Below are 21,146 nucleotides of genomic sequence, written 5' to 3'. Positions count from 1 at the left end.
GGCCTGAAGGCACTCAGTTCTCTCGCTCTGTGGGTTGGTGCACCCACTATAGCTTCCTCGCTCTGTGGGCCAAGAAGCCCACTGCACCATCTGCCGTCATTTCTCTGCTGCTGCTTCTTGCTTTCTCAGGTGTTTCAGCCATCTTGTGGGTGTAGGAGGTTCTTAGTGCAGGGACCCAGGCCCAAAGGATGTGCTCCACTCCTGGCTCTGCTTTCTTGGTGTCCCCTTTCTGCTCTGGGATTGGCTCTTTTAAGCCTAGTGGGATGGCAAAACTGACCAATCCCCTTGTTAGGGTTCCATATACCTTATTTACATGGTCCCACCCTCATAGGGGTTCCATGCACCTTATTTGCATTATTAACAAAGCTGTCCAATCCCCTTGGTGGGCCACAAGCACCTATTTGCACAGTCCCGCTCAATCATTTTGTAGGAGTCACAAGACCGTGGTGAGAAAGGCCACAGAAAAGTGATTCATCACACCACAGTTACATATATTTTTACAATAAAAAATGGTGTTAAAAAAAAAAAGAACTTCATTTAGTGGTTCATGGAACCAAACCAACCAAAGAAGTGGATAACTGCTGGAATGGATGAGTTCCAACTGCTAAACTGTTCAAGAATCACTGTAAATGATTAACTCTTTTTCTTTTAATGAAGAATTTCTGCTTCCCTTCTTCCAGGGACATGGAAAGAGTACCCTTTCACCTCCCTGATGTGGCTATGTGGCTTGATCTGGCAAATGAACTGTGAGTAGAAGTGACTTGTGTCCCTTCTGGGCAGAAGCACTTTGAGAGCCCATGAACAATTCCTCATGCTTACTTCACGTTCTAAGTGGGTAACCCTAAGCCTCATGATAACACAGTGGAATCTCAAGATGGCGGAGGTCCATTGGCTTGAGTACCCGAATAATTATAATGAGTAGAGCCCCCTGCCAGCCTACCTTGGGCACACAGTGTGAGAAATCAATCTTTCTGGTTTTAAGTCACTGAGATTTGGCATTTTTAATACAGCACAGCCTAGCCTAACTGGACTGATATATGGTTCATTTTCATAGTCATTAAGCTTCTCCAAGAACTAGAATGCAAATTTTACAGACTTCTGACTACATCATTGAAAGTTGTTGGTTTCCTCTGGAAGACAGTGAGAGTGAATTGTTGATTTTTTTTTTTTTCCCCAGCTTCCTCTTCTATCACTACCTTCTGACTTTTAAGAAAACTATTTTCTTGGAGCTCTTCACACATGTACTAGCCACTGTTCTGGCAATTAGAATGGTGTGGAGAAGGGCAGATCTTTTCTCCATTCCAGAGCCTCATTCCAGAACCACCACCACCACCCACGAGTACTTACACTTAACCTTGCCATAAGGTAACTATTACAGCTCCCAAGTTGTCACAAACAGAAAAGAGCTGCATCTGGTGCCACTGCAACGTCAGAGCAAGGGAGCCAGGCTGTGCTCTGCCCTCACCCATGCCTAGGGTTGGCAAACCCCAAGAAGCAGCATTTTCTAGGGGAAGAAGCCTTGTCACCTGGGAACAAAAATAAGTGGGAGTACACCCATCCTGGGCACTATGTGAATTTGGGGTGAGTTCTTAGTACTCCACCTCTGATCAACTTCTGATTTCTCTAGCGGCTAGTGAACTGCCCGCTAGTGCACTGGGGCTCCCATTTTCCTGGGGTCTTCACAAACCCACCAGAACCTGTCATCTCTACACACTTGCAAAAGTCACAGACGGTGGGAACTGAGCTCCTAGAGCTTCAGCAACCTGACTACCACTGGGATCAAAGGTCGGCGGGGCTGCCAAGAGTCCGAGTCTGCGCAGTCCGGCTCCCGCCTTGGAGAGAAAGGGTGGCGGCGACGCGCGCTCCTCACTTATGCGTGCTTGCGGAGGCGGGAAAGTCTCATATCGGGTCGCCACGTCCCTCCCTCGGCCCGCCCCGTCCGCCCCCCCTGCCCTGCAAGTCTGCCTTCATCCGCGCCCAACCTCCGCGGGAGGAGGCCGAGAAGGGCCCTGCGCTTCTGACTCATCATCTCCAGCCTCTATCTCGCGCGCGCTCCAAATCTCAGGACTTTGGACCTGGCCACTTGTGCGAGGGGCCCAAGCGACAGCACCTAGGAAACCCCACCTCCGCTGAGGGCCGGCACCCAGCGCCCGCCTGTCTCCGAAGCTGCCAGAGAGAGAGGTGTGGACCCATAGTCAGCTCTCGGTTGCCATGATTGGGACAGCGGGCCCCCGAGCTGGGTGACCCGCCCGGTTCCCCCACACGCGGGGATAGTGGTCGCGTCCGGAGAAATTTTCGATTAGTCCCTGACTTTCAGCGCCTCGCATCAATGATTAGATACACAGCGCCCCTACAGTGAAGGGAAGGCTCTTTATTTCCCAGCGGGCCGCGGGGTAGCTGAGCATCCTGGGACTCGTAGTCTCCGCTGGAGTAAAAAGGGGCCGGATGGAAGGCACATCTGAGGCCCCCAGGAGTTGAACTCGGAGAGTTGGCCTGTGCAGAAACGAGCGCTTGGAGTGAAAGGGATTGTGAGAGGTGGACGGAAGAGAGTAGTGAGATAGGGCATATGTGAAGCTGCAGTGGGGAGCCAATGGGGAAGGAGGATGAGAATGGAAGCCAGGAAGTGGCTATAACTGAAGGTTGGCCTAAGGGATGCCCTGCGAGGGCAGGGTCTATAGGGCGGTGAGGTGGGGGAGGACTCTGGACCAGGTATAACTTCCAGCGAGGAAGGGAAGAAAAGGGGCCTGCTCTGAGTGGAAACTGAAGGTACTCCGTCGGGCTTCACATACGTCTCGCTGGAGTCTCATCTAGCTTCTGAGCTCGGCGGAATGGGGTGCAGGCGGGCCTGGAGAACGGTCGCGCCAGCAGCATCCTCCCCTTGCCAGCTCACTTATTTGTTTCGTTTGCTGTACTAGCTACCGTGGGGCCATTCTCCAAAACTGGAACCTCTTCCAATTCAGAGAGACCCTGAAAACCAGACAAAGGTGTGAGGGGAGCAAACTGTAGGGGTGAGAAAAGAGAAACCCCAGACAGAAGCAAATCCCCACCCCCTCCATTTTTTTCTTGTGCTTCCATGGCTCCTCCAATATTTATGTAGCTTCCTAATGTTCCTCCACCGTTCTAGTCCCAACTAAATTCTCTCTTACCCACTATTAGGGGAGAAATGTCCAGAGCCAGAAAGCCAGTCAGTTTCAATCTAGGACCCCTTGATGTTCCTCCTGCCTCTTTGTTTTGCCTTAAGTACTACTGATCTGGATAGACAGTGAGAAAGTGAGCTGGTAGCCCCTCCTGTGCATCCTGTGCTTGCCTCCCTGCTGGCTCCCCGTACCTCCTGCAGCTCCTCATAGTGCAGACTCTGGCTCCTGCAGCATCCTGGCTTCCTCTGGCTCAACAGGAATAGGGCATATGCTGAGACCAGCACTCCCCCTAGGGTGAAGGCCTCAGCGCTGAGCTCCAGCACCAGCAAGCCGGCTAGCTGCAGCAGATAGATAGGGCTGAGGATATTGCAGGGGACCCAGCACATGTTTGCCCCTACCCTCTTCCCTCTCCATCTCCTCTTGCCTCATCCTCCCACCTTCTTCATTCAGCCATACCTGGGAGGGGGCTGTTGGGGCAGGTGTCAAGGCTGTCTTCATCACCTCCACCACCACCACAATGAAGGCCAAGATCAGGTTGAAGATATTCAATATCATCATGGCCCGCACCTGCCAGTGAGCCAGCTCAGCCCTGTGTAGCCCAGGGGACTCACTCCAACCCCAAGTCCCACCTGCGGTCAGCTGAAATCAAAACTCTGTTCCTGCATCTCCACCACCAAATAAGGCTGTCAGCCCTTTAACTTTCTTGTTGTCTCTCCTCAGGCCTTTATGTCAGTCAGGGACAGCACAGCCTACAGGATTAGTCAACACTTACAGAGCCACTTACTTCCTGGGCTCAGGGGTATGTGTGTGGTGTGTTTGTGTGGGGGAAAAGGGAGACAGTACTGCGTTCTCTTCCCCTCTCACCTTCCAGAGGCGAGGTGCTCTGCGCAGCTCAAGGGTGACAGTCCCAGAGAGGAGACCCTGAATGGTGAGAAGGGCAAGGGTTGAGCTCTGGCCCTATTAAGGAGCCCCTGTTTCTTCCATGCTCCCTTGAGGTGGGTCTCACCGAGGCTGCAGGCCCAAGGGGCAGCGCTGTGGCCATGTGACAAGCAGAGTTCAAGCAGGCGACAGAGACAGCAAAGGGCACCACAGCCATTGCCAGCCAGAGCTGGCTCACCTGGGGGCCAGGGGCACGGTAGTTGAGGGGGAGCCTTCAGGGATTCCCTTCTCTCCTCACAACCTCTGCCTCCTCCAGAGATTAGGAATTGGGATGAATGGATGGTTGGAGAGGGTATTCAACCAAGGGATTGAAGGAAGGGGGTATCACTTAATTTTTCTGCCTCATGTCATAGTTACTTACCTATATATTTTCCCCACATGATGGAAGCTGTTTGGAGATTAAGGATCTTGCCTGTTTTATCTCTGTGTTTCCTCCTCCCTCCTCCCACTCAGAGCCTAGCAAATCTTCTGGCATATGGTAGGGTCTTACTGAACATGGGTGGAATTGAACTGGGATACAGGTGGGCATATAGGAGCCTGGGGTGGGGCAGCCTGGCCTCACCGCCAGCACCAAGATGTGCCCACTCTGCTTGTGCCTCGCCCAGTGCCGTAGCTTTTCCAGATGAATGCTGGATCTCTCCCACTTTCGCTGACCCGCTGTCTCCTCCATGGCTCCTTTGACTACTGGAACTGGGTGCTTCCTAGGCTGGGAAAAATGAGTTATGGGGCCTGTCTATCAGGAGGCAGGACACTCAGCAATGTCTCCTTCAGCTGCCCCCCTACCTGCTTTCAGTATCCAGGGGGTTCAGGCCCGGGGCCTCACACCTACCTAGTATGAAGTAGCTTCTCTGAAGGGATGGGACCCAGCAGGGGCCTGAGGCTCCCAGAGGGGCCTGGTAGCTCAGAGCATACGACACACTTGCTCTGGCAAGACAGGTTGTCAGGGCTGGGGTGTGGTGGGGCAAAGGTCCCTATGAGGGCCAAAGGATCCAGGGAGTGGCCCTGGTTGGTGCCAGCCTCAGTTCATTCCACAAAATACCCATCCCTGCCTCTTGCTCTTTCCATTTTCTGTTGCCCCCACCTCCCCCGACCCTGGGTTCCTCTTCTGATCACTAGCCTCATCCTGATGGACACCATCACCCTGGGCCCTAATTTCCCCCCATTTCTATCCTTCCTCCTCAAATTACTTGCTCTTCTCTAGGGAAATCCCACATTACTGTCTGGATTGGTCCCTGTCATTACCACTTGCAGCTTTGTCCCCAGACCAGGTAAGATTTAAATCTCTGGCCTCCTGCCTCTCACTTTCGGGACTGCTTCTCCACCTTCCCATTTCGAAGGATTTGCTCTGCATCAGAAACCAACTAAGTGGATGGAGAAACCTGTTTATGGCTGTGATTGTTTCTGTCTCAGTGATAACCTGCATCTAGAGATGTATAGAGGATGGACCCAAAATGGTTAGTCTTGGGAAAGACACTATTGCAGTAATTAGTATTTTTGAGAGCTAGAAGGTGCCTTGCAGAGAGACAGATCTGAACTAGAATCCAGCTCTGCTAGTATGCCTGCTATGTGACCTTGGATAAATTATTATCCAAGAATTATTATTCTACCTATTTAAACCTTTCACAGATAAAAGGGGACTAATAATATGTGTGAAGAGTTGTTTACTAAGGGCTGGTGCTTAATAACTGTTAGTGGTACTGATGAGGTCATCCTGATGAGCCTGATGCCCGTATACTAAAGGGCTTATTCAGAAGTTGAGATGGAGCCATTTATTTCTACAGAAAGGAGCAGAGCCAAAAAAAAAAAAAAAAACCCAAACTCATTGCCATCGAGTCAATTCTGAGTCATAGTGACCTTATAGCTGGGCCCAAATATACACTCTATAGATCAAAGATAGGAAAGGCTGTCTTGGTCTGCAGGCAACCAGTCCTATGTTCAAATACCAGATCTACGTGGGTGTCCTTGGGCAAGTTACTTCATCTCTGTTTCCTTGTTTATTAAGGGCAGTTAATACCAATCTCAAAGAGTTGTCTTGAGTATTAAAAGAGAAAATTCATATGAACCAGCTCAGCCCAGCACCTGGCATGTAAGAGCTTAATAATGTTAGTAGCTATTATCATCATCATTATTTCTTATTATTGATAGTAGAAGAAAACTGAGCCAGAATACCTCTGGGAGTTACTACTGGGAGGCGAGTGGCCTTCTTTGTAAGCCACTTCTGCCCTGCTCAGTGCCGGGCCAAGCCTCACTGGAACATTGTACCCACTCTTTCCTTTTCTGGGGAGTGGGAATTCCATTTTAAAAGGATCCAGAAAACTGCTGTGTCTACGTCTTCCTCCTCGATTTTCACGGGCATTAATTTTATTTGGTGGCGATGGCCTGCCAGAATGTGAGACATTCGTCTTGCTCTGAGCATTCCTGGGCTTGCAGACCAGTGACTGGCTGGGGAAAGAGACTCCTTGAGCCTCATTTTCCTTACATTTAAATGGCGACTAGTTATATTTCAGAGGGTTATTGTAAGGATTATATGCTATTAACTATGTGAAGAGGCACTCAATAAATATCGATTAAATCTGAGTATGCTATTTATAAGATCGTAGCCCCTGTCTGGACTACAAGCTCCTGGAGGAAGGAGACCACAATGCCCCTTATCTGTGCATCCCCCACAGCGCTGAGCATAGTGCCTGGTACTTAGTAAGAACTCAGTAAATATTTGTTGTATTGAAGAGCCATTAAAGTGACTTAAGGAATGGAAAATAGAACTCAAGAGGAAGGAGCTGGAATTGTTTATCAAGAACAGAAAGGACCGAAGAGTAACTTTAATAATGTTTCTTATACGGCAGACATTAACTATCTCTCTAATCGCCCCTCCTCCTCCCCCAAAAGAGAGACAGAAAATATAAGGGAGAGGCTTTGAGATAAAACCCCAGGAAGAACTTCCCGAGTCTGTGCATGTTGGGGCAGAAAGAGCGGCAGAGCCAACTCCTTGCCTGGTATGTCCGGGTTTAGGGTGGGAGGGGCAGTCCAGCTTGGAGGCTGGGGGAAGGACGAGATGACCTTTCAAAATCTCTTCCACTCTCCTGTTCCAATCGTCTGTGCGCCCCACCCCCGCTCCCTCCCTTCCTCTCTCCGACAGCGCCCCCCATCCCCAAACTGCCCGCACCCCGCCCCTGGCGGCCGCCTCTCGCGGCTCCCGGGGTCCCCAGCTCCCGCTCCCGCTCCCGCGCGGCTCCCAGCCCCGCCGCGCCGCCCCCCGCATGCTAATGGCCGGGCCGCCTCCCGCCGCACACAATGCGGGCCAGGGCCGGGGGCGGGGGACCGGGGAGGGGGCGGGGGCCGGGCCGGGGGCGGGGGGGCCGGGGCCCGGCGCATCTCCCCCGGCCCCACGTAACGCTGACGCCCGCGCCGCCGGCCCGCCGCCCGCCGCCGCCGCCGCCGCCGCCGCCGCCGCCGCCTCCCGCTCCACCGCCGCCCGCCCGGGGCTCGTGAGTAGCCGCTCCCCCCACTCCTGGCCCCCCCCAGCCATCCAGCCCCCGCCCCCGGCCCCCTCCCCCCCACCCGGAGGGGGGGCCGCTCTGCGCGCCCGGCTCGGAGCAGGTGCAGGGGGCGGGGGCGGGGGAGGGGCGCCGGCTCGGCCCCAAGCAAACTTCGCCCAGAGCTCCTGGGGGGGCGCGGTGGGGGCGGCTGCCTCAGAAGCCTGAAGACCTGGGGGTGGGGGGCCCCAGGGAGGTGGGGGCCAGGTGGGGGAGCTGGGAGAGCGGACACCGAAGGGGAAGGGCCAGCAGAAGGGAGGGGGGTGGGCGCCTTTGTAGGGGCCGGGAGGGAGGGCGCGAGGGGCCTGGGGACGCTGGGCAGCTGATCCGGGAGGCAGAGTGGATGAGGGTCCCCCGGCCCAGGTAGGGCTGGTGGGGGAGGGGGGAGGCCCAAACTCTCCAGGAGCAGGGGTTGGGGGAGGGGAGAGGATGAGGAGTGCTTCCCTCTCTGCGTCCCAAACAAAGTGTCACAAAGAGCTCGGCCCGCGGCAGCAGCGGAGGCGGCTGCAACTCAGCTTTTGTTCTCCCGGCCAGGGGTAGCTGAGCCCTGGCCTCCTAATACCCCAACCCTGCCCCCCGTCATCCTTCTGGCTTATCCTCCCCGGGAATGGTCTGGGGTGCTGCTGGAAGAACCCCTTGTGCCCGGATCACGGGTCCTACCGTACTTGCCAACCTCCTTCTGGGAGGGGGATTTTCCCAGTCTCTCCTGCTTACCCCCAGTCATAGGTGCCAAGACTGTGACCTCGCTAGGGTTAGCTTCAGTTAAGGGGACTTAGGGCTGGCTACATGCCCCTTCCCTTAAATCCAAGTTCTCTAGAACTTTCAGAAGAGGGGTCAAGTTGGGACATGCCTCTGGGATAGGATTCACCATGGTGGGTGGCAGCAGGTGAGCAGGTGTACCTTCCTCTTTTCCTCCTTCTGTACGTTTGCAGTCTGTGAGAGATCCCCTGCCTCCAACTCAAGACAGTGAGGATGGGGGAAGGAGGCTTCACCAAGAATCAGTGTGAAGGGTGGGCAAGTTGTGGGGTGGGTTGGGTTTGGAGAAACTATCTGAGCAGTGAGGTTCAGAGGGCAATGGAGAACATAAATAAAACTGATAAAACTGAACTATTGGCATGTCTGTGTGATGAAGGTGGTCTTGACTCTAGACCACCTAAGAAGCCCCATTCCCTTATAACCCCATCTATTGCAGTCTTAAGTCATCATTGTTCCTAAAGCTGACTTGGGAGGTGGGATTCTCTACAGAGGGAAAGCATCAAGCATTAGAGATGATCAGAAACAGGCCAGAAACAACTAGGCCCCTGAAGTCCTGAACCCTCACCCCTTACACTCTGACCCTGAAACCATTTGAGCCACATATCTTGAAGGACAATTTCATCCTCCAGTTAGCAGATGCTTCTATGTATTTGTCCCTGCTGTTTCTGAGAGTCTTCTCACCAACCCTTCCATTCTTCCCTACTCAGTAAGGTTTGATGGTCCACACCCCACCGCCTCCCTTACCAGATTGCCTAGCACATAAAAATTTGTAAACTGGCCTTTTGTTTTGGAAAGATTTCTGATCCCTATCCCTGGCCCTGCATTCCTATAGAACCCAAATAAGGGCAAGATAACCCCTAATTCTGGGTGGGGTGGAAAGTAGGTCAGTGCTCTGTCTGGTGAATTCTTGTGGATGGTGTTTAAGGCCTGACCAGGAGAATCTGTGACAGTTGCCCACAGACAATACACGCATGACCTAGGTTCCAGGCCATTTCAAAGAATCCCAGGCCCTGTCAGTGCTTTCTCCTATAGAGAAAAACCCATGGAATCTGGCACCGGGGAACAGGTGCGGAAATGATCCAGGAGATCTTGACTGGGCCTATGAGGGCCTTTTAGTGGGTTCTGTTAGTTTTAGGTCACCATCTGGGGAAACTTTCCCTGCTGAGGAATAATTCAGCTTCATTTTGGGCGTTCCTGTATATCAGTATATTTTCACCCTGGAAACTGTTCATAGCCAGTTTTTTGTTTTTGTTTTGTTTTTGACTGGGGAGGGGGGGAGCTTTGCCCTGTTCTTACTCTTCTAGCCTTTGATGAAAGGCCAGCTTCCCATAAGGTATTTTGCATGCTATCTTACCGGCAGTTTTAGGGGCCCAAGAATCTTCTCGGAATCAGAGTATGTGCCCATAGGTTAGTCAGCTATGACCATGCAGTATTCCCAGCCTCACTACCCCCCCCACCCCCCCAACTGCCATCTGCTTCTTCTGAATATACCAGATTGGCTGTACACCAGGATGTTCCGGGAATCCCCAGGAGAGCAACAGAATGTGATGGACCCAAATATGATTCCTCAGTAACTCATTCCAGGATGTACAAACTGTAACTGTCAGGACACTCCTTATAGCTAATTAAAATTCTTCTAGTTACATCTATTTTCTATTACATCTGCCTATTTTCAGTGACATTCAAAAGGCCAAAATAATCCCTCTGGTACCACTGCTTTTTTCTATGGTTCTCAGAAAGGAATTAAAAAAAAAAAGCTTCTCTCAGTGCCTTATCTGTGGTGCTAAAATGACAAGTATGGCCCTTCTAGCACTTCACAGCTCTATCTATGGTACTGAGGTGGCCAAAGTGGATCCTCTGGTAGCCCACTGCACTCTCCATGGTACTGAAGGGGTGGCCATTCATTTTAATGCCTCTGGAGTCCAAAAGGAGCCCTGTGACTTAGAACCACAAAACTTTTGAACTGGAAGGAAACATGAGCATAAACTAGCCCACTCCCTTATTTTACAGAGAGGAAACTGGGAGGCTAAGGGGTTTACTTAAGGGTGCAGGGTTATTAATGGTCAAGCTGGGCCCACAATAGCCTTGTACCCCTCAGCCCTATTCTAGTTCATCTTTCATCACACCACTTAGTAAGCCCATCTAGGCTTTTTGGTTTCAGGAAAGGGGTTTATTTGGAGGATACAGAGGATGAAGTTGGCTGTCCTAATTTGGAGCTACAGAAATGCACACATTTGTGGCTACAGAGGTCATTTAGTAACCTAGGCCAAGGACACTTTGTTAATCTCCTGTTAATAAAACTCTCATAGCCCAGATCCCACGTGTAACAGATACATGCCCCTTCATGGACTCTTACCGCATCTACTAAATGTCAAAAATTAAAGAAGCCTTGGACTTCTAGAGCCTTCTCTCTCTACTGATAAGCAGGGCTGACTCCTGGCCCAGTTCTCTTCTATTAAAGATCCTTAAGCAAAGTAATACTTGAGTCCTTTTCTTTCTCAGTAACCCATTTCAGTTTCATAATGCCTATTGTAAGGAAGTTCTTTATATCTCAAATATCCTTCCTATCTCAGGGGAAAAAAATAGGTTAGGCCCTTGTTTGTCTGGCCTTGACCAGATACAATTCTATATGTCAACAGGAAGGTAGACTGGTTATCCTCCCAGGCCTTTTTCTATAAATCTTAACTCTGGGATTGCTTCTAAGTCCTAATGCTGACCTCCTCTGAAGTCTAGAATCAGGGGAGCCCCCCCCAATCCTTTTTCTCTCATTGCTCTGCTCCTTTCCCAGCACTGGAGCTCTGCATATCCCAGGCCTAGGGAATTTTAGCCTGGAGAATTTTAACCCCTTCCTACTCAGAGCATGTGCTGAGCCCCTATCTGTGCAGATGGCCCAGCCCCGCCCCCCATCCCTCACTCCAGCCTCTTGAGCTCAGAGCCTGTGTAATCCTCCTCTTGTGTGAGGGAGCCTCTCCCCTGCAGAGAGGAGGAAAGCCTGCTTCGGAACAGCCCTGGACAAAGGGGCTGAGATGCCCCATCAAACTGCAGGCTCCAAGGTTTGAAACAAGGGGATGAATCCTGTCTGGTATTTGCAGTTTTTAACCCCTTCCTGAGGCCAGCAGCGCCCCTTAACTTCCATTCCTCCCCCAACTCTCTCTTCACCCCCTCTCCCTCTGGCTCTCTCCCCCTTCATGCCCCTCCCCCTCTGTCTCCAGACTCTCTGCTGCTGGGAGGTGTTTCTCTCCCATGCATGAATGAGTCTCTGTAATGAATGGAAATGAATGGATCAGGAATCCAGGCGGAGGGAGGGAGAGTGAGGGGGAAAGACAGGGTAAAGGGCAGAAGGAAGGACTGTGAAGCCTGGAAGGGTGTTTGGCTGGATGGGTTGGCTAGGGGTCTGGAAGCAACTGGTCCCACTTGGATAATTGGGGAGCACGGCAAGTCCACCTCATCTGCTCATCACACTGCACAGCCCAGCCTCAATGAGATGAGGTTATGCTGTGATGGTTCCCCCCCATCCCCGAAAGGTCATGGGGTGGTGGTGGTGGTAGTTCTGGACTGGCCATTTTGAAAGTATAATTTGGGGGAACAAATCAGGGCTATCAGGGAGCCTTGTGGGCTTGGCAAATAAAGGGTACAGTTTTTGAGGACTGCAGGCCCCTTGGGTGCTTCAGGATGCAAGGAGGGAGAAGGGGCAGCTTTCCGGAATAGAGGGTGGAAGTCTGGGGTTAAGGGTGACTCCACTGCTGAATATCAGGGTTCATCTTTTCCTCCAAATCTGTCTCTCTTGCTTTAGCTCCTCAGCACCTGTTGCCTTCACTAGCAGCTTTTCCTCCTCCTCTTCCCTGCACTCCCCAGAACCAAAGAATGTGAAGGGGGTCAATGGAGGTGAGTGAAGCTCTGGGCTCTACTGTACTCCCTCCCCTCCCTACCTGTCTCGCCTCCTAGTATTGGAAGCTATCTCCTTGTCCCCAGCATCTCAATTCCCATCCAACCCTCAATTTCCCCGAGGTGAGTGGAAGGGGCATCGGTATTTCTGTTTCAGGCCCCAACTCACCCTCCCTGGGGTTCTTCCAGCCCTCGATGCCCTTGCTTCACCCACAGTTGGCCCTTCTCCATCCCTTGCTCTACTTGCACCTTTCTCCACAGGGCTCACGTCCCCGCGCCCCGGGCGGCCACTTAGCGCCGTCGCCGCCGGCCTTCGACGGCGAGCTGGATCTGCAGCGCTATTCCAACGGGCCAGGCTTGAGCGCGGTGTCGCCCGGGATGGGCGCGGTGGCCTGGTCTGAAAGTCGTGCAGGCGACAGGCGCTTCCCTTGCCCTGTATGCGGGAAGCGCTTCCGCTTCAACTCCATCCTGGCGCTGCACTTGCGGGCGCACCCTGGCGCCCAGGCCTTCCAGTGCCCGCACTGTGGCCACCGCGCAGCGCAGCGGGCTCTGCTGCGCTCGCATCTGCGCACGCACCAGCCTGAGCGCCCGCGTAGCCCCGCCGCACGCCTGCTGCTAGAATTGGAGGAGCGCGCGTTACTGCGCGAGGCCCGGCTGGGGAGAGCCCGGGGCTCAGGAGGTGTGCAGGCCACCTCCGCCACTGAGGGCTTGGCGCGGCCCCAGTCTACTGCGTCGTCCGCCTTCCGTTGCCCCTTCTGCAAAGGCAAGTTTCGCACCGCGGCGGAGCGCGAACGTCACCTGCACATCCTGCACAGGCCTTGGAAGTGCAGCCTGTGTAGTTTCGGCTCCAGCCAGGAGGAGGAGCTGCTGCACCACAGCTTGACAGCCCATGGGGCTGCCGAGCGCCCCCTGGCGGCCACCTCCGCTGCCCCCCAGCCTCAGCCTCCACCCGAGCCGGAACCCAAGTCGGTCCCTGAGCCCGAGACAACAGCCGACCCGGCTCCTGCCGCTCCCGAGGAGCCCCCGGCGCCTCCGGAGTTCCGCTGCCAAGTGTGCGGCCAGAGCTTTACGCAGTCCTGGTTTCTCAAGGGCCACATGCGCAAGCACAAGGCTTCCTTTGATCATGCGTGTCCCGTGTGTGGCCGCTGCTTCAAGGAGCCCTGGTTCCTAAAGAACCACATGAAGGTGCACGCCAGCAAGCTGGGCCCACTGCGTGCCCCGGGGCCTGGCTCAGGGCCTACCCGGGCCCCCCAGCCTCCTGACCTGGGTCTGCTGGCCTATGAGCCGCTGGGCCCCGCGCTCCTCTTGGCCCCGGCACCCGCCCCGGCTGAGCGCCGCGAGCCCCCGAGCCTCCTGGGCTACCTGAGCCTGCGAGCTGGCGAGGCCCGGCCCAACGGCGAGGGCGCTGAGTCTGGGCCCGGCCGCAGCTTTGGAGGCTTCCGCCCTCTGCCCTCCGCTCTCCCCGCCCGGGCTCGCCGGCACCGAACAGAGGAGCCGGATGAAGAAGAGGAGGTGGTGGAGGCAGAGGAGGAGACCTGGGCTCGGAGCAGGGCGCTGGGCCCTCTGGCTTCGCTGCACCCGCGCCCAGGCGAGGGGCCGGGGCACTCTGCGCCTGCAGCGGGGGCCCAGGCAAGATCGACGGTCACGCAGGGTATGTACCCGTGCCCTCAGCCGACTCCGAAGCCACCACTTCCCTCCCGTACTTTTTTAAAAGGGCCTGGTTTTGTTTTTGTTTTTTTAATTTCTCCTGCCTTTGTTGTTTTTTCCTTCCTGGAGGCTTTGTCACCTTCTGAGGGCACCAACTCTGCACTCACAGCAAATCCAACCGCTCAAGTTCCCCCAAACCCAGCTGCTTCCCCCAGGCCCCCCGAAGAGAAGCAGTCCTATGGGGTGGGAGTCGGGGCGCATGGCCCTGCCAGGAACAGAGCGCAGGCGCCGTCTGACTTGCCCTTGACCTGTGTATTGCAGAAGAGAACGGGCTGTTGGTTGGAGGGACTCGGCCGGAAGGGGGCCGGGGAGCCACCGGCAAGGATTGTCCCTTCTGCGGAAAATCTTTCCGCTCAGCGCATCACCTCAAAGTGCATCTGCGAGTGCACACAGGTGAGGGGACAGCCACGGTGGCGGGGAGGATGAGGTGAAGGGAGGGAAAGCTAGAGCGCGGAAGGAAAAGCCAAGGGGCTCCGGAAGGAAGGGCCTACGGAAAACGCCGTGAAATGATGTTCAGCAGTCCTCGGGCTGGCCAGATGAGATCACTGGGAACCGCTTCTTCATTTTATCAGAAGAGGCGGGAAAGGCGGCATTTTTTCCTGGTTCTGAGGATGAGGCATCTAAGTCGAGCGTAATGTGCTGGAGGTGTGCAGTGATCCTCCTAACCCAGTGACCCCCATCTCACCCCTCTCCCCAGGCGAACGCCCCTACAAGTGTCCACACTGCGACTATGCGGGCACCCAGTCCGGCTCGCTCAAATATCACCTGCAGCGCCACCACCGGGAGCAGAGAAGCGGAGCAGGCCCCGGACCACCGCCGGAGCCGCCGCCCTCTTGCCAGCGGGGTTCGGCCCTGTCTTCTGGAGCCAAAGTGGCTCCGCAGCCTGCGACCTGGGTGGAGGGCGCGGCGAGCCCCCGGCCTCCTTCAAGCTGTGCCGTGCCAGGGTCGCGTCGGAAGCCGGCCAGCCCCGGGAGGACCCTTCGCAACGGGCGAGGCGGTGAGGCTGAGCCCCTGGACCTGTCCCTGCGGGCGGGGCCAGGAGGCGAGGCCGGGCCTGGGGGCGCCCTCCATCGCTGCCTCTTCTGCCCCTTCGCCACCGGAGCCCCTGAGCTCATGGCCTTGCACCTGCAAGTGCATCACAGCCGTCGGGCTCGGGGCCGCCGGCCGCCCCAGGCTGAAGCGTCCCCACCCTATGCTCGAGCACCCTCAGGGGAGACCCCTCCCAGTCCTCCTGAGGAAGGGGAGGAGGGCCCCGGGCTGTCAAGATCGGGAGAGGCCGGGCTGGGGGGGCAAGAACGGTAGGGAGCCCTCTTAGGGGCCATTAGCTTAGTGAGCTTTCCCCGCCGGAGCGGTGGAGCACTAGGGGTAGTTGGATAGGACAGCCAGCAGGGGGCAGCGCGGGACCCATATCCCAGCCCCAGGCGGACCAGAGGTGGAGGGGCAGCGGGCGTAGGAGGGTGGGTGGGAGGTACCCACCCATCCCAGAGGAGAGTCACAGTGCCTTAGAAGTGGCAGGGGCGAGGGTCAAAGAATGGGGTCCCAGGATTGGCAGAGAGAATCGCGGCCCTGTAGAGGAGCTGCTCTGCCAGTCTTTGCTGGTCCATAGGCGTGAAAGTTTATTTTTGTACAAGGGGTGGGGGTGGGGGGCCCTGTACCCTTCTAGCCCCATCAGGGGCCCTGTAGACGTTGCTATTTTTGGTACGATCCCTGTCATCCCTGTCGCAGAGTCGTGTCCCCAATAAACAGGTGTCTTGAGGCACAGGGCACTGTGTCTGTCTGCCTATGTCCTGTCTCCCTCCTTGGGCTCTTCTGCCCAGGAAGTAGTCACCCAGAGAATTTGATAAGAATGCAGAATCTTGGGCTTTACCCCCAGGCCTCGGATTCAGTAGCTCGGAGGTGGGGCCCAGAAATTAGCATTTAACAAGTAGCCTAGGAGCTTCTCATGTGCAGTGGCCTGAAGACCTCATTTTGAAAGCTCCTGGACTGCTGGGTCCCAGCTTGTCTGTGACCAGCTCAGCCTCCAGAAGTGGGTGGTAGTGTGGGAGGAAGAGCTTCAAAGAATGCATTGAGCCTCTGGGAGCCACTGGAAGGAGGCATGTTCTCCAGAGCTCATGCTCAGTCAGCTTTGGGCCAGTAAAGGGTAGAAGGTACCTTGCAGCCTTGGCTATATTTTCTGTGTTTGTTAATGGTTAAGGTCCCTGGATAGCGCAGATGGTTAAGCAGTAGACTATTACTAGCCAAAAGGTTGGCTGTTTGAACCCACCCAGAGGTGCCTTGGAAGACAGGTCTGGCGACTATCTGCCTCTAAAAGGTCACAGCCATGAAAACCCTATGGAGCAGTTCTACCCTGCACACATGTGGTCTCTGTGAATCAAAATTGACTCAACGGCAACTAACAACAAGTTAACGGCTGGGTGAGGGGAAGTGCTCAAGTTAGTAGTGTCACCTGAATCCAGAGGACTGCTGTAGCTCCTGGGAGGCAAAGTGTGAGTAAATACATTTAATATAACAATAGTACTATAATAACAGTAATTACATATATAAAGCCTTCATCCCCCGCCCCACCCTCCTATAATGGTTTGCATAGTTCCTTTTCCTCTGACACACCCCATAACAGAGTCACCAGGAACTCCAGTTGCCCTGGTAGAGATGAATTTTCTCAGGGAGAGTCAGAGGGTAAGAAGGGGAGAAGGCAGACTGGCAGAGGAAGGCTAGATTGGGCGCAGTGCCCTGGGGGTAGGCAGCGGCCCAAGATGGGGAAGGACTGGAAGAGGGATCATTTCCTGGCCTCTAGGGTATGAAGTCAAGCAAATGCATCCACTCTAGTTCCAGCAGGAGAAGGCACCAGGCTGGGAGAGCTAGAGACAGCAGTAGGAGAGTAACGCACTGGTCCTTTGACCACCTCTGTGTCCAAGAAGCAGAGGGAAGGAGTTCAATGCTCTCCCAGTCTCCGTTATGTCCCACCACCATCCCAGACCAAAATGTGCTGAGAGGAGGGGCTGCGGCAATGGGCACCATTCTGGACCTTCTCTGCAAGACAGAAGTCAGGGGAGAAGAGGAAGATGGGTTGGGAGAGGGAGGAAGCTGACTGCCAAGCAACTGGGGGAGGAAGGAAGGTACATGCAGAAGGAAAGGAGTGTTGGGGTGGTAGAAAGGGGAGAGTGACTCACCCAGGTCACAGCGGGGTGGTGGGGTCACTCAGGGCTCGGGCATGACTCTGTGGAGAGAGAAGCTGCAGTGAATTTAAAGGAAAAAAGTGACCTCTTCCCCATATTCCCCGTCTTTCTCTCCCAAGCATGTCAATTCACCTCTCTTCTCTCCAAGATTCCTGAATCTTGCTGATTTAACCCAAGTCCAAACCAGGCCCTTGGCATTCTTCCCTTTCTACCCAGTATGCTCCTTATTAAAAATTCCTTTACAGCTCCGACCTTGATGCCTCCCAGCTGGGCCTGGGGGAATGGAGAGAGGCAGGCTAGACAATATATCCAATCTGTGGCCTCAGCTAGGAGCACAGGATTGCTGCCTCCCCCACCCCAATAGGTTCAATGATCAGAAGAGACCACCCAGAAAGTGGCCAAAGACATCACCCCGTTCCCAGCCCTATGGACTTACTTGCCGGGATAGCCCTAAGATCCCTCCACTGGCCAGGGTGGGAGTGCTGCTCCCAGGGTGGGGGGGTTGCTGGCTGGGGCTGTTTCTTGGTCCTGGGGACACATCTCCAGAAGAGTCAAGTGTTTCTGGGGCTGGAGGGGAAGCTTGGGTGAGAGCAGAACATAAAAGCCTTCCAGATTACCTTAAGCAACCACGCTGCTCCATCAGGGAAGAAAAAGTTCCATAGCAACAGGAAGCTGTGAGTTACCATAGCAATCCAGTTGCAAGAGAGCCCCCCTACCAAGAGGCAGGAAATTGTCAGCAGCATCATTAGAGCAACCAGGGAAGAAGCAACAGGAAACTATAAAGATTGCCGTGGTGAACCAGGAGGGTACAACAGGAAGCTGAGGCAGTTTCCATGGAAACTCAAGGAGAGCTAGAGAGAGGTACAGAGGAAGTGCTTCTTAGCAACAGGCTGCTGTAAGCATCACCCTAGCAACCAGATGGAAGACTCTTTTAGCAATGGGGAAGCTGTACACAGTTGCCATGGCAACTGGGCTACTTGGCTAGAAAGAGGAATTGCTCAGCAGCAAGCAGCCTGAACATCATCACGTTGACCCAGCTGTTGGGAGCCACCCCGAGAGGTGCCTCACCCAGGGAAATTTGCTTGACGTCCAGATCCCAGGCCTCCTCCTCGACGCGGGCAGGCAGGGAGCAGGCTCCCGGTGAGAGGCCGGGAAGGGAGGGGCCGGCATGCTCAAAAGATGACACGGCCACGGAGGCCCGGGTTCGGGCAGCTGCAGAGAGTGGGAGTGGGGGAGGGTGGGGTGCTGGTGTGGGAAAGCCCTCTTGGCTCCCTGGAAGGACCCTCAGTCTCACAGAGGGCCTCCCAGTTAGTCCCATAGTTTCTGGGAGGAGATGCCCACTCTTCACCCTTCCTCACTCTTCCATGCCTCCCATTGTGCCCTCATTCTCAAAATCTTGACTTCGGGGGCTGCCCCCAGCACTCTGGCCCTCACCTCTTCCAGTGAGCAGGGCACTCAACGTCCGCTCCCCAAGGGCTTTGATGTCCAGGAAGGGTTTATTCCCAATGCCCATGGAGACCATCTGCTGCACTCGGAGCTCTGAGGAACAGAAACCTGGTCACCAACCTCCTCTGCCCGCTCTGTTCCTGCCCTAGCACTGTCACAGTTGACCCTTCTTTTGGCCCCTTCCCAGCTCTTGTTCTTCCCTTTCATTGCTCTGGAGTCTCTTGTTACTCTTCCCATTGACTATCACGATGTGGATGGTGATGGTGGTTTTTGACTTCCTCTCTAGGCATCTGTCTCTCTTATATGTTGCCTCCTGCTCCTTTGACATCCCAGCACCCAACGCCTCTTCTAATATCCACCTTCTTCCCGTTATCTTGGGCATTAAGAGCAAAACTCGCATTTCTACCCGCCTTTATAATTTGCAAAGCGCTTCCATATATGTATCACCTTATTTAATCCTCGCTATTGAGTCCCGGTGTCTGCTAACCAAAAGGTTGGAGATTCGAACCCAGCAGCCACTCCCAAGGAGAAAGATGTGGCAGGCTGCTTCTGTAAAGATTACAGCCTTGGAAAACCCTATGGGGCAGTTCTACTCTGTCCTATGGGGTCACTATTAGTGAGTCAGAGACGACTTGATGGCAACAAGTTTGGTTTTGATTTATCGTGCTAAGATGTAAATACTACTATTTCCATTTTTCAGAAGGGTGGAATGAGGTTCCGAGAAATCAGAACGAAATGAAAACCAAAAACCAGCAAAATAAAACAAAAATAAACCTAGTCCAGGCTACACAGCAAGTAAATGGTGCCAATTCTCGAACTCAAGTCCATTGAGCAGTCTCTTGCCTTCTTTTGCCTAGCCATTTTGCTCTTGCTTCCCTAAAATGTGCTTGCTTTCTCTTCCCTTTTGGCACACCTTAGACTAATTTCTGTCTTGGCAATTTCTCAAGTCAGATCTTGAATCTTTTCATAAGTCATTCTTCTTTGTTCATCCTACACCCTGTTTTCCCAAGTGATCTCCACACTCTGCCGATAGCCTTCTGCCATAGCCCTGGCTCCAAGCACACCCTCCCCTGGCTCTGCCCAGTACCCTTGTTGTGGGCTGCCTGTCTCCATAGCAGCTGAGCAATAGAACTTGTCCACTTGAGTTTGATCTCTGGTGAGGCTGCCTGCAGAGTGTATGCCTCTCGGGCCCGACGCCGCCGAAACCACAGCTCAAAGCAGAGTCCGCTGTCCCCGATGTTCTCTGTCAGCCCCATGTCAGCGGTCTGAGGAAGAGCAGATGGGACTGGGTGAAGATGCAGTGCATCCTGGGCAAGGACTACACTTAGCCCAGTGCCTGGCATCTGGAAGGTATTCAGTAAACACTTACTCAACACCTACCACATGCCAAGTGCTCTACATTTAGTCTTCATAACAAGCCTAATTTACAGAAGGAGTATGGGGCCCAGAGACATGAAGCAACTTGCCCAAGTGCTTATTATAGCTTATCAGAGAGAGTTAGGATTTGAATCCATGTCTGTGTAATCACAAACCTAGGCCTTTTCTTCTGTACTATAGAGCCTCCCTCCTAAAGAGCTGGATCTAAGGTAGGGGTACAAAGTCTAGAAACTCTTAGAATCATTCCACACTGCCTGACCCAGGACCACAGGTTGCTATGGATGTTTGTCAGGATACCAAGGCAGTTTCCATAAGGCAGGGCCTTCCTGCCCCTCTTCCTGGGTCCTTCAGTTCAGTCAAGTTAAGCTACATCTATAGTGTCCTTTCTCCCTATCTCCCAGGAACTGCCTCTAGCTCAAAAGACGTGTGTGCTCTTAATGGGAAGGGTCCTTCTCCATTCTAATGAGTTTCCTGCTTGAACAACAAAGAAAACCCTCTGGGGTGGATGAGTGACAGGGACACCCATCAGCCCCTGACACCCTGATCTGATGGTTGACTACAGGTCAAAGCCTGTTTCCGGATGATGCAGACTCTGGACCTGGGCTGGGGTTGAGTTTCCAGAGCTCCTTAAGTTCTCAAGAAGAGCATGACTCACCTCCCCCACTCCAGGTGTTGTACCTTAAAGCACTGCTTGTAAACAAAGGTCTCCGATCCTCCCTCAGCACCCTTGAGCTTGCTGAAGAGGAGAAGATGCTCAAAGAGGAAGACGTGGCGAAGGCATTTCTTTCTACCACAGATGACAGTGAAGGGGTCCCGATGTAGGAGTTGTCCCTGCTCCTTCAAATCTATCTGGGGAAAGAAAAAGGAAAGGACATTGGCCCTGGAGCCCTTCCTGTTTTGTGGGAAGTAGAAACAGGATTTATAATCTGCACTGGTTCTCAGGCAGAATCAGGAGATCAGGGAGGCCTGATCCACCTAGAATCCATCCCCTGGTCACCATGCCCAGCACAGCTGGCCTAGCAGCACAGCCCTGCCTCTGAAGATGAGAAGGTGCAGTGCACAGTCAGGTTTCCAGACCCCCAAGGGGAGGCTTTGCATGTCAGGAACTGAAGCATCACTTTGCCCCAGGAAGAGAAGCAGCAAAAAATTGAAGGGAAAAAGGTCTATCCCAGAGGAGGTAGGAAGGTAGG

At 54.0% G+C, this 21,146-nt stretch overlaps 3 protein-coding genes across 9 annotated transcripts in view; 1 reads left to right on the top strand and 2 right to left on the bottom strand.

Annotated features, from left to right (window-relative positions):
• Nucleotides 1-1,943: 1,943 nt before the first annotated feature.
• Nucleotides 1,944-7,252, bottom strand: TMEM253 (transmembrane protein 253). Its single transcript, XM_023540641.2, has 6 exons — nt 4,639-7,252; nt 4,144-4,254; nt 4,002-4,058; nt 3,594-3,704; nt 3,329-3,475; nt 1,944-2,967 (listed from the first exon to the last, which is right to left on the bottom strand). The coding sequence occupies exons 1-6, from the start codon at nt 4,744-4,746 to the stop codon at nt 2,887-2,889; spliced, it is 615 nt and encodes a 204-aa protein (XP_023396409.1). The 5' UTR covers nt 4,747-7,252; the 3' UTR covers nt 1,944-2,886.
• Nucleotides 7,253-7,520: 268 nt separating this feature from the next.
• On the top strand, nt 7,521-15,716 carry ZNF219 (zinc finger protein 219). Of its 3 annotated transcripts, XM_064292270.1 has the most exons (5): nt 7,521-7,561; nt 12,159-12,250; nt 12,512-13,901; nt 14,219-14,350; nt 14,655-15,716. In XM_064292270.1, exons 2-5 carry the CDS (start codon nt 12,245-12,247, stop codon nt 15,257-15,259), a joined length of 2,133 nt encoding a protein of 710 aa, XP_064148340.1. In that variant the 5' UTR covers nt 7,521-7,561; nt 12,159-12,244; the 3' UTR covers nt 15,260-15,716. The 3 variants fall into 3 exon arrangements, with proteins under 3 accessions (XP_064148340.1, XP_064148339.1, XP_023396413.2); XM_064292269.1 differs by having other exon boundaries at nt 12,159-13,901; XM_023540645.2 differs by lacking the exon at nt 7,521-7,561 and having other exon boundaries at nt 7,951-13,901.
• Nucleotides 15,026-21,146, bottom strand: part of ARHGEF40 (Rho guanine nucleotide exchange factor 40) — a 20,553-nt gene continuing 14,432 nt past the window's right edge. For 2 of the 5 annotated variants that reach the window (XM_023540642.2, XM_023540643.2), the window contains 8 exons: nt 20,635-20,805; nt 19,667-19,844; nt 18,568-18,672; nt 18,202-18,345; nt 17,570-17,700; nt 17,266-17,406; nt 17,128-17,174; nt 16,443-16,987 (listed from right to left, as the gene is read on the bottom strand). In XM_023540642.2, the coding sequence (XP_023396410.2) occupies nt 17,133-17,174; nt 17,266-17,406; nt 17,570-17,700; nt 18,202-18,345; nt 18,568-18,672; nt 19,667-19,844; nt 20,635-20,805 (912 nt within the window). In that variant the 3' untranslated portion in view covers nt 16,443-16,987; nt 17,128-17,132. Of the gene's footprint in view, nt 15,083-16,442; nt 16,988-17,127; nt 17,175-17,265; nt 17,407-17,569; nt 17,701-18,201; nt 18,346-18,567; nt 18,673-19,666; nt 19,845-20,634; nt 20,806-21,146 lie in introns of those variants that run through there. The other 3 variants (XM_064292268.1, XM_010600991.3, XM_023540644.2) reach the window with 3 other exon arrangements.

This window comes from Loxodonta africana, chromosome 10 (assembly GCF_030014295.1).
Source record: "Loxodonta africana isolate mLoxAfr1 chromosome 10, mLoxAfr1.hap2, whole genome shotgun sequence".
Taxonomy (NCBI): Eukaryota; Metazoa; Chordata; class Mammalia; order Proboscidea; family Elephantidae; genus Loxodonta; species Loxodonta africana.
This window is presented reverse-complemented; position numbering and strand designations above follow the sequence as displayed.